Consider the following 12,384-nt stretch of genomic DNA (forward strand, 5'->3'; position numbering starts at 1 on the left):
CCCAGCTAACTGCTCAAGAAACTACAAACATTTCTAATGCTATTATTAGTAAGAGATTTCTTTTGTGGATACTCATAATAGGAACATTGCATACAAATCTCCCATATCCTCAAATAGATACTTTTGGTTGATACAACTCTACACTTTATAGTTTCTCTAAATACAAGCCAATGGCATCATAGTTAGACCTATCAGAGTTCAATAAACCCAATTCTATAGGCTGTCATAACAATGTGATACAAACAGTCTGGCCTATGTTTCCAACTGAATAGATTATGAATAAAATGAATAGATGTTAAATATATTTATAAATGTATACATGTACACAGGTATAGATGGATGGCTATTAAATATATTTTGCTTTGTATGGGCCAGAATATACTGAAAGGTTATAGTGTTTGACGTGCATAACTGTGACATGTACACACTTTACATATCTCACTGTGAGCAAGCACTGTTGATAAAAACCCTGCTTTTAGTTTTAGTTCATTGACGTCCTGTGCAATGAGGGAATCTATTATTTCTCTAGTATTCCAGAAAGACAGCACAACTACTCTCCTTAAGAATTGTATTCTAAGGAAAAAAGTTAAGGATTCAATAGTATACTGGAAAATATTTATGGTCATTAAGGATCCAACTTGTACATCCGTTTAAGCAGTTTAATCTTTGATTCATTCAAGTTAAGAATGATTATAAAGAGCACACATAGGAATATTAAAGCCTAGTTAGCTGTAATATTAGCTCCTCTAACTCCTTTCCTTTTGACAAATTTTTCACCAAAATAGAGAAGGATGAAGAGGACTTGGAAAACTGCAACTGAGAGAGACAGAGAGAGAGGGAGAGAGAGAGAATGTTAGGCCAATGTTTACAGAGCAAGAGATACACATGTCTGGAAATTGGTCTATGTAATGTGCTGTGGTGTTTCGTTTTAAAAGGACTGTGAACTTGGGCAAGTTGTTTACCTTCTCTAAGTCTCAGATCCCTTGCCTTTAAAAATGGAAAGAATATCTACTGGGTCAGGTTGCAAGAATCAAATAAGATAACAATTATAAAGTTCTTAGCATGAGTTGAAAGAACAAATACTCTTAATAATTTCCTTTCCCTTTTCTACTTCCTTTACCATCCACATCTTTCTTTACATTTTTTCCTTAGAGAACTCATCACTTTAATATTTTTTCCTTTGTGTGCATAAGTGCTGAATCTCTATCCCTCTCTGTTCCTGTGAATTTTAGTCCTGCACTTACCAATACTTGGTCAATATCCCTAAGGTAAAGTTAATATGAGATTGATACAAACTCAGGAGTTCTACAGGATACTCTTACACCTTTACCCCTATACATTACAATTTCATTGTCTCTCACCAACTGACCAGATATTTTCCTCTGATATTTCGATGTCACATCTTTGATCAACATTGCAAAATGGAACGTTATCTTTCTTGCCAAAGAAAGTCAACACTCCTTATTCTTTGTTTTTACTCTCAGTTGCAAGATAACCCCCTCTAAGTCTTTAACCTCAAAAAATGAAAATTAACATGAACACATTTTCTGAATAAACTATAGTTTACATCTAGAAAATCAACAACTTTTGTTTTAATCTTGGTAATTTGGAATTAAAAATTTCAAAATCAAATTTCATATGCATGTAATTGCTTTAACTGGAGTAAACTGAGGCTTGTTTAGCACTTGTTATGGAGTGGGAGTCATCATCATGAACCTCTTTATTATATTTTACAGCAATTACAGTAATAGCATAAAGAACTAATAAATGCGGATGATGTCTTTCATTTTAGTGGTTCCTTTTCCAACAACTTTGAGGAAGAATTTTAATTGGTTGTTGTCTACTGAATTGGGTATGTTAATTTATTTTAAGAATAGATTTTAATTCCAAATAAATAAACTCACAGTCAGCATCTGTGGAGCATTTCTATTAGCAAAGTATAAAAGCCTTTTAAAATCTTTTGTGACTACTAAGAGGCCTTGAGCTTTCGTGTGAGAGTGTTTTGTGTATGTCGTTGTTCCTGACCAGGTAAAACTGACCAGGCATCACTAAATTGTCATTCCCCCAAGGACAGAAGCTTGAAGTCATCATTCAGTTTTCATCTTTCCTCACTGCCCATATCCAATCTTAGTAATAAATTCTACAATCCTGCCTTCCTAGTGTTTGTTCCATCTGCACTGGCCTTTGACTTCTCACTGCACTATCATTGGCTCACTCATATTATGACATTGATCACTGAACTTTTATGCTCAATGAGTCTCTCCCATCTCTGCTATGTATTACACACTAATGATAACATTTTCCCTAAAACTTTATTAAATTTGTTTGCTCCAAATAACTTTAATTTTTTTTTACTCCATTTACTTCAAAAACTTCAAATCTTCAAATTACTTCAACTTGGCATTTTAGAGCTTCAATAATCATATGGCACATTATATTTCTGCTTTAACATTATATTATGTAAATACATAGAAGAGTACCTGGATCCTAGCAAGAATTCATCACACTTTAGTCCCTCTCCCAAGGTGCCACACTTTGGTAAGACCAGATGTTCCCTAAACATCTTATGCCTTTCCTAGTATCATTCTCTACATCTTAATGATTTTGTAATCCTCTATACTCTTTGAAGCCAAGTTCAAGGGCCACATCCTGCATGACCCTTTTACTGATTTCTCTTCTCTTCCCCTGCCCTTGAATAATTAATATTTGTTGTTTGTATATCATTAGGCATTTAATCACTGACTGTCTTATAGTGCTATTTGGTCTTTGGCGTGCTTCTTTTCAAAATTGTTTCCCTTATTTTAAGTCTTTTAGAGGTATATCTTCTGTGGAGCTTAATTGTATACAGGGAAGTAAGTAGTAATTGCCAAATAAACAGTTCTTGATGCTAAATGAATAAATATTAGATCTTTTTGATCATATTTACTATGTTCTTTCACATGTAACCGGATAATTGTTGACTAATATTCTATTAAAGTATATCTCTATCTCCTGGACATATTATGTACCCTACAAATATATTGATTTCAACTGTCCAAAGACTTCAGATAACATTGTTTGCTTGGGTCCTAAAAAATAACTTTAAATAATTTAAATGTTGTGATCATGATTCAGGTTTCACAGATGCAATAACCATTGATCTTAAAAGATGCATCCATATTCCAAAATAAAATTCACTTTAGGACCTGAAGTTCTGGATAAATAGATTTCATTGTACTGAAAATTTTGAAGATTCTATCTATGCTTAAATAAGCATTTCTGTCTTATTCAACTATTTTTTCCTACTTATGCTACCACCACTAAATTATCTGGATGTCTTAAAATGTTCTATATAATTTTATGAATATCAAATATAGTTATTGAAAAGTCTTATTTTTCTTTTTAAAAAATCCTTATCAGATATCCATACCCACCGTAATCATTGTAATGCCATTTGTATGATCTACAGATTAAATATAATGTTAATCAATCTGCCAAAGATTATATTGCTATGTTCTCAGTATTATTTATGCTATATACACTTTACTCCAGTATCAGGATGTATGATAAATTTAAATAGGTAGATATGGAATGATTATATTGACAGCATTGCATGTAAATGTAACCAAAGTAACATAAGGAACTCACAGTCTAATGAAAGAGACAGACAACCAAATATATTCCAATGCAATTTCTAAAATGCAAATCATAACAAAGAGCACAAAGAGCAGAGAAATTTCACTAATATATGAAATGGAAGCAAATTGTCCAAAGATGACCTTATAGAGATTTTAACATTTAAGCTTGATCTCTACAGATGAGTAGGATTTTTTTCAAATAGAGAAAGGAAAAATGGGGTTTCCTGGAAGAAGAAGAAAAGTATAAAGTATATTCTCTGCAAAGTATAAATATTGTGGTAGTATGATAAGCAAGAAATTCAGTGCATTAAATTGGGTAGAATTAGAATGTAGGCCTTAAGAAAAATAAAATAGACTATAGTGATTGAGATCAAATTTTGAAGAAACTTATAAGGAGTTTGGTTTCCAAAGACAGCATGGAACCGTGAGATATGTATAAGCAGAGGAATGGAAGAGTTAAGGTTGTGTATTAAGCTATAATTCTACAATCAGTGGGCAAAACTAACAGAAAAGGGTAAGAAAGAGAGTCAAGGAGATAAAACACTATTAAGCAAAGAGAGAAAGGAAAGAGTCTGAACAAATGTGGTGGTAGTGGAAATGAAGAAAAGGGGATGAATTAAAGAAATATTTTGGAGGTGGAACTCGTATGACTTCAATATGTTATATAAAGAAGTTGAGATGCAAGTTAAGGCAACTTTCAGCTTTTTAGATTGGTGAAATAGAATGGAGAATGAGAAGAAACCACTAAAATTGGTAGTTTGGCTCTTACTGGTAACTTCACACAGTACAGCTAAGAATGAAGGTAAATTAATGGAAAAAAATGAAGGCTGTATTATAATGCTTTCTGGGGGGTTATATGTATCTCAAGAAAATAAAAATCTGATATTTACTCATTCGCCGATTATTTCATAAGGTTACATTGACTAAATAAAACAATCTAGATAATATACAAAATGGATATATGCCTTTCACACTTATGGAATTTTTTTAATGAGCATTGATAAAATTCAAGTCTCATCAAGTACTCAGAATCAGATAAGTTATGATTTATTTCCTAAGGTATTGTAAGAAGCAAGATAGCTCCTTTTACCTCCTGACAGCAGTGGTAAAATAAATATTTTCAATCATCTAAACTCTTTTGTTTCTGCACTCATTAGAGCATGCAGCTGGTAGAAACCAGGCATTGACTGATTTGATTGACATGTGTTTATTTTCTCTTCCACACACTGTGGGATCACAGCATGAGAGTAATGAAAGAAGAGCTATGATTTGCAATCATGGATAGCATAACTATTTATTATAATCATACTTACAACTGGACCTGGTGGGCCCTGGGGACCTTCTCCTCCTTTCAGTCCAGGTGCACCCTGGGAAAAGTGAAAAGGAAAGAAAATGAATTGATGTGAATTGAATATAAATAGGAGGTGATGTATGATTGATAAAATGAGGATATTAGGGAGTGTTTCCAGACACTAATGTATATGGCTATACGTATTATGACAACCAATGCATATGCTTACATATTTCCCTTTAATTACTCATGAATCTTTATTTAGTGGAGACCTAAAAAAATGCTTCTAATAAGCAATTTTATTCACATATTTTATTAATATGTTAATTATACCTGAGCTCCAGAAAGTCCTCTTTCACCTGGGAAACCACGTAGTCCTGCTGGTCCATCTTTCCCTGAGACACCTTGAGGACCTGGGTCACCCTAAAGAATATAATATACATCCATCATAGAGAGTAAACTCTACATGTTTCCAGAAACAAAATTGTAACTACCTCTAAACTACTGTGAGTAAAGCCTGAATACCGTTTAATGATGAAAGTATTGTGTGGAATGTCATATACATTAAAATGAACTACTATTCACAGTTGAGTGTATATAAATGGATGGTTTTATGGTCAATAGAACTAACTGTTCTTATATATTGTCCAGTCATGCCTTGAGATACAATAAACTGAATATTTTACTGACATATCTTTCTGACATTCATTTAAATACTACACCAGCATTTAGAGAATCTGTGGACAAGTAATGAGAAGCTACAGTAAAAAGTAAATGGATATTTTCAGCCAAGAAAATTCCTTGAGCATGGTATACCTTTGCACCTTCTTTTCCTGCAGCACCAGGAAGACCTTGCTCCCCAGGAGGGCCAGGAGGACCAGGATGTCCACGTTCACCTATGGGACCAGTCTCACCAGTTGGTCCCTAAATTGGATAAACAAACTTCATTAGATTGCTCTTTTATTTTTGGCAAAGATAACACAAACCCAAAACAAATATCACTCCCTTTCACAAAGTTTTATCATTTTCAATTATTTTCATGATGTCCTACAAAACTGCATATAAAGCACTGAAAGTGAACTACCTGGTAGAAGTCTGAAAGATTATGTGTAATCTTTATTAAAATCTGAGTGTATAAGGGAAATATATAGATAGATTCAAAGAGCTGTATTCTTTATTTAATACCAGATTGTTTGAGTGAGGTCAAGTATTGTTAAAAACTGTTTTTTCACTATAATTTCATACTCTCCCCTCTTTTTTTTTTTTGCGGTACGCGGGCCTCTCACTGTTGTGGCCTCTCCCATTGCGGAGCACAGGCTCCAGACGTGCAGGCTCAGCGGCCATGGCTCACGGGCCCAGCCTCTCCACGGCACGTGGGATCTTCCCGGACCGGGGCACGAACCCGTCTCCCCTGCATCGGCAGGTGGACTCTCAACCACTGCGCCACCAGGGAAGCCCCCTCCCCTCTTGTTATATTAGGTGTCAAATGAGCTTAGGAGTAAAAGAGGCACTGGTACTGCTACTCAATGAATCACTGCTTGATAATAAGCTCAGGTCCCCGGGAACCCAAACAACCAAAGTGGTCCTCCTTGGAAGTTCCATGATTGGAGACCTTCCAATTGTTAATCTATGTTCATTTGACAAAGTCTAGACAACGTGGCAGGGGGACCCTGAAGATCATGAGTTTGGGTTGCCAGTTCCTTTCGGCCAAAGACTATAACAAATAGCCCACTGCCTTAAACTGCTGCAAATGCCAAAGTGAAAAATGTCAGGTCACTTATGTGTCCCCTGAGTGGTGCTGGTTTGTGGTGCTATTTCAAGTGTAAATAGAGAATTGTGACCAGTTGCTCTCTATCTCCATTTAGAAAAAAGCTAAATGAAGGATTTAAGTTAAAGATATATAAAGGGAAAGTTTCCAGATGCTGAGATTGTTAAACAGTGGAATGTGTTACTGAAGTTGCTTATGGAATATCATTCTCTGTTATTTTTATAAAAATGCAACAGATTCTTACTTTTGGTCTTGGATAAAAAACACATCTGTCCTGAATTTGAGTGTACATTTCTAGGTTTAAATTCCTTTAATTATGGATTGCTGAAGGTCCCCAACTTATCATTAATGCATAAACATTTCTCCCCAAAGGAATGTTTCCTTAAACATCTGATCAGAATTTCAATAGTAAGGAATGTAGAACTGATCCTAATTTAATGGCTATCACCACTGAGACAAAAATGAGCGGTGATTCACATGACCACATAAAAAAAGGAGTATCAAGTATTGCAATCAATATTGCTCCTATTAAATCACTTCCTTTGTCCTAACATGAAAATAAGGTTACATTTGAAATAAGCTATAGAATTTTCTTTCTTAAAAGGACCAATAAAGAAGATTAATCCAATGAAAATGCATATTCAATAACACACCTGTTATTTTTATGCCTTAAAGTAGGGAGACAGAAAAGAACACGGGGCTCAGAAACCAGATGTCTGCATTAGGCAGAGATGAATTTTCAAAATCATTGAGGACCTGAAATGTTCAGTTAAGCCCCAAGAGGTTTACATTCTAGTTGGGGCCCTAATTCTATTTCTGTTCATAGATAAATAACATAATAGGAATCATTCTTTCAGTTAGATTTTTTCCACAGAAAATTGTTGTGAAGTTGTTTGGAATAAAGAAGAAAACAATTATTTAGAGGGTTTTTTAAAAATTAAAACTGATAAGCAGTTAAAAGGAAGGCTCAGCACACACAAAGAAGTCCGCAAAAAGAACATCATGCACACTGTTTTCTTCTTTATAAAGTAGCAAACAGAAATTCCCTTGGCTCAAAAGTGATCTCTGAAATAAAAGGGATCAATCAACCAATCCAAGGATTCTTCATTTTTGCTTCTATCACACATATTCCTGGAAAGAAGACACAGTTTTCATTTCTCTGTGTGTGTGGTGTGTGATTGAGTTACAAAGTATTAAGAACTAATTGTAGGCTGAGAAAAGACTACTTAAAGCAATTAAATAATTAAAACACTCAATCAACTGCTCTTTTACTATAATTTGTTATTAGCAGGGGTAAAATTCCAGCTGAGTAAACTAGATGTGTCTTGTCCATTCAATAGGCTACGCCAGAATAAAAACATTGTTTTCTATCCCTGTGAATTGTTTTCTATAAGTAGTTAATACTATAATTCAGGATACTGCATCAATTTTTGAGATTCTTTCTGCCACCTCCCTTGAAAAAGCTACTTGTCTTTGCCATTATTTCTATATACTCAAAGATTACACACTAATATTTTATCAATGATGGAAATCATTGTTATGAAGACAAAACTTTTAAGAAACATGTAATATAATGCAAACATTAACATTTTAGAAGAATTGTGTTAGAAGCTTTATATTTCTAATATATTATACCTCTAAATCTAATTTATACTCAGAAAACTAAAGTCATTTTATAATTTGAAATCCCCGAAAAAGAAGATGGCCAATCTATTTAAAAATTATGTGGTATTTTTAGCAGATGATGCCATGATCAGGCTTTCGTGTCACGTTCATTGTGAACTTTCTGACTTAATGTCATTTATTTTATTCTTTTCTTTTATTCATTCAGGCAATTGAAAAATCGCTTTAGCTAACTGATGGTTTGCTGAAGTTCATTTGGTGCAGGCAAATTATATATTTAAATGCCATCCAAAATATAAAAATACATAAATTTCAATTAAAAACTTTTCACAATAAAATGAGCAAATTTTACACAACTTAGAAAAGGTGAAAATATAAACAAGAAAATAAATCTTGTTAGGAAAATAAAGTAAATGAAACGTACCTGTGGTCCAACAACACCCCCTGGACCAGGAGGGCCGGTCTTGCCTTGAAACCCCTAAGGTAAAAAAAAATCTATAAAATTTATCCAGGACACAAAGCATAAATTAAAATTCTCTGAGACAGTTGAATAATTCACATTAAAAGAAAGTCACTTTTTGGCTAAAAATACTTATTTTTAAATGCCTATGAATTATTACATTCCAGTTCTTTTTATATTGAAAATTTAACATCTTCACTATTGTATACTGTAGTCCTATGATTACTTTCAATAAGCTTAAAAAAGAAAACAAGAAAATGGGCTGAAGCTGGGGCAAAAATGTGTTCTTAGCCCTCTTTCACTGTGTCAGACAACATAGAAATTTTAATCGAGAAATGTTTATGGATGAAATAAATGAGGATTTAGACATTCTTTGAAACAGTCCACTGGTTCTTTATACAGAGATAAATCTACAGTCTGTGATATTAATGCATTTCTCTTTCATGCATTCCAACAATCTCATAAAATAAACAAGATCTAAAAATAAATTTATAAAAAGACAGCTTTGCATGTTTTGTCATTATTTCAACATTTTATCAGTGTTCTTTCTTAAAACCCAAAAGAATATACTTACAAATGTACCTTGCATATAATGCAGTCATTAGAATAAAATCCAGTAGATGTGAGCACATGTACTCACTAAACAAGGCCTTTGGGCATATATTCTGGTATCTATATTTCTCTAGACTCCTGGATTATTCATTCTGCATGACTGTTATTATGATTAGCAAATTTCCTTCTCATGTGAGTTAACTGACACTTAACAGTTGGATAAAGATTCAAAATACTGACAAACCTACCAAAGAACTGAATTAAAGCAAATAGTATTTGCAAAAGTTTTATTCATTATAACATCAGATTGGAAATAAGAAAGTTAGAAAGCAAAGAGCAGAAACTAGCCCCACACTTGTATCATGAACTTCCAGATAATTGTGATTACATTATTTATAAAAACAAAACTTAAAAGCAGGAAAAGAATCTGTAATTATTTTAATTGATACCATGGGGAAAGAAAACAAATTTCTCCTATTTTTAAAGTACATTAATTTTCTTTTTTTTGGACTTGAGGACACGGGGTGATGAGAGGGGGAAGCTGGGGCGAAGTGAGAGTAGCATCGACATGTGGGAAGCAGCAGCATAGCACAGGGAGATCAACTCGGTGCTTTGCGATGACATAGAGGGGTGGGATAGGGAGGGTGGGAGGGAGGCTTAACAGGGAGGGGATATGGGGACATATGTATGCATATGGCTGATTTACTTTGGTGTACAACAGAAACTAACACAGTATTGTGAAGCAATTATACTCCAATAAAGATCTATTAAAAAATACACTATTTCTTAAGACCATCAGGTTTCCACTTGAGTTATCAATAAAAACAGCAAAGTGAATCAATTCAAGGGAAATATATTATAGCATTTACTTAGCTTGACTGCTTAATTTTAACTTTTCAGGAACTTAATGGTGTGGAAATTTGTACCCACATATGTAAGCATATATATACATAATATTTTATTTCTTTTTCACTGAGAGATAACAGCTCTTAGTGCTGCTACTCTTATCATTTGCTTACAGCATTTAGTCCCACATCCTAGCTACTCCTTAGATGATCTCAATAACTTCCATGATCACAACTATTATCAATGCCTTCTTATGCTTTTTCCTCAGCTTAACATTCTCAAAATTGTTCTCACTAAATGAATCCTCTCCTTTGATTTTCCACCTCTGTTCTCTCCCTTTATTAACAAAGTGACTTCAGATCCCAGACTTTCCTCAGGTCCTCAAGCTCAGTCATTTAATCCTACCATGTCATCTCAGAAAATCTAAAATCCAGCTTCTTCTCTCTTGCCGAGTAGACCTGTCTTATTTGAACTATACTCGCCACTTTCCTTGACCGCTACAGGTTTTCAAGTCAGGTTCACTCACCTGTCCACTTGTTATCATGCCACAAAAGCAAATCTATTCAGCTCATTGCTAAGCATATGTCATGAAATATCCATTACCAAGTCTACACAATCTCAACTTTCCCTAAACAGCCATGCACCACATGTTTGCATAATCTGTTCCCTCTGTCTGGATCACCTTTTGCCCAATTTCTAATCACAGAGTTTGACGTAAAAATGTAAGTGCAATCAGGACTTTAAAAAATTAGTCTTATAAAGTTTTTTCCTTAGTAACTGTGAGAGCAAGAATAGCAGATGAAATTGATCACAATAATAATTAATTATGAAAATTAACTGATTAAAAATAAATGCTTAACTGAGGAAAATCTGTGAAAAATTTGCCAACCAGACTTGTACTCATATGTTCTAAGAGAATGCTAGTACCTCTGAGTGAAAAACAGATTTGGAAGGAGCTGGAAAACAGCATTGACCATACGCCTGCTCATTCAAAACATTCAGAGTTTTGCAAGTATCTTATAAATCTGACACTGAGGATCTTACAAATGAACTATGTACAAGAAAACTTTTATAGATCAGAATGGAGTGTGATTATTCTAATACTGTCATGTAATAAGACTTTCCTTGCCATTTAATTTTAGGATAAGTTAAATTATGTTTTTCAAAATCCCGAAAAACAGAAGTTAATTTGATACATGAGTAATAAAAATGGAACTCCTATTCTGATCACATCTACAGTCAAAGCATGACTTGGCACTGTGTTTCTGAGACAAACGTGGGTTGTTTCAGTATAATAAAGACTATCTCTAATTATTCCTAGTGGTCTTAAAAAAGCTTTAAATTGTAAGATGTCAGAATGAACCTTCAATTCAAGGATTTCTGAATGGGGACAAATCTCAAATATAATAAAATACTTTCTTCTTTAAAAAAAGGAAACATATATATCAAAATATAGTTGCCCTAGATTCTGACTCTTGGACAAGACAATCTTTTGAATCACAGTCAACACAGAACAAGGTGAGAAAGAAAGACTCCTGGTGATAGGGTGACTCACTATTGTCCTTAAAGTGGATTTGAAATCAGGAATACAATTTTCCAGACATAATTCTAGTTGTTGTTTACAAGAAACTACTAGATGAGAATATCCATCTTAGAAACATTAGTTAATATGCTAGCTTCCCATTTTAACTTTAAAGGTTATATATAATAGGGTTATTTTGGATAGAAGCAGAAGCTCTTGATTAAATTAAAGTCAAAAGAGATTTTATAATGATAATTCTCTAGGTATCCCTTCCTCAAAAGACATTTTGGAAATATTTGAGAGGTATTCCCAAGAAGCTATACCATGATTTAGCTAAAAATGATTGACTGTAATATTTGAATGAGAATGAATTTGCAAATTTGAATGTGGATTATCCTTTAGAGAGTTTATTTCTTGTTCATCATGGAGATGTCTTTCCCAAGAGGAAATCCAAACAATTTTACTCTTTGGTCTCACTAAAATCATTCTTGATTTTGCTTTTGTAATCCAAGACTTTGAAGTTTACAATCTGACTAAAACTAAGAAGTCATTACACTAAGAATTGTCACTTGGTGAGCAAAACAGGAATTGGCTGCTGCTGCCAGATTGTTTATCCTATGTAGAAAATCATCATGTTTTCAAATCTGTTATCCAGTATTTCTATTGAACCCCAAATATGCGTTCATGCTGGCAGAATATCCTAAG

General features: G+C 33.7%; 1 protein-coding gene across 2 annotated transcripts in view; it reads right to left on the reverse strand.

The window, feature by feature from the left end:
- The window catches only part of COL11A1 (collagen type XI alpha 1 chain), a 207,751-nt gene that overhangs the window by 60,579 nt on the left and 134,788 nt on the right, over nt 1-12,384 (reverse strand). For both annotated transcript variants that reach the window (XM_082612439.1, XM_082612440.1), the window contains exons 38-41: nt 8,724-8,777; nt 5,725-5,832; nt 5,242-5,331; nt 4,931-4,984 (exon numbers count right to left, since the gene is read on the reverse strand). In XM_082612439.1, coding sequence (XP_082468565.1) covers nt 4,931-4,984; nt 5,242-5,331; nt 5,725-5,832; nt 8,724-8,777 — 306 coding nt within the window. The remainder of the gene's footprint in view (nt 1-4,930; nt 4,985-5,241; nt 5,332-5,724; nt 5,833-8,723; nt 8,778-12,384) is intronic.

The sequence above is a fragment of the Mesoplodon mirus genome, assembly GCF_964341445.2.
Source record: "Mesoplodon mirus genome assembly, chromosome: 3".
Classification (NCBI taxonomy): domain Eukaryota; kingdom Metazoa; phylum Chordata; class Mammalia; order Artiodactyla; family Ziphiidae; genus Mesoplodon; species Mesoplodon mirus.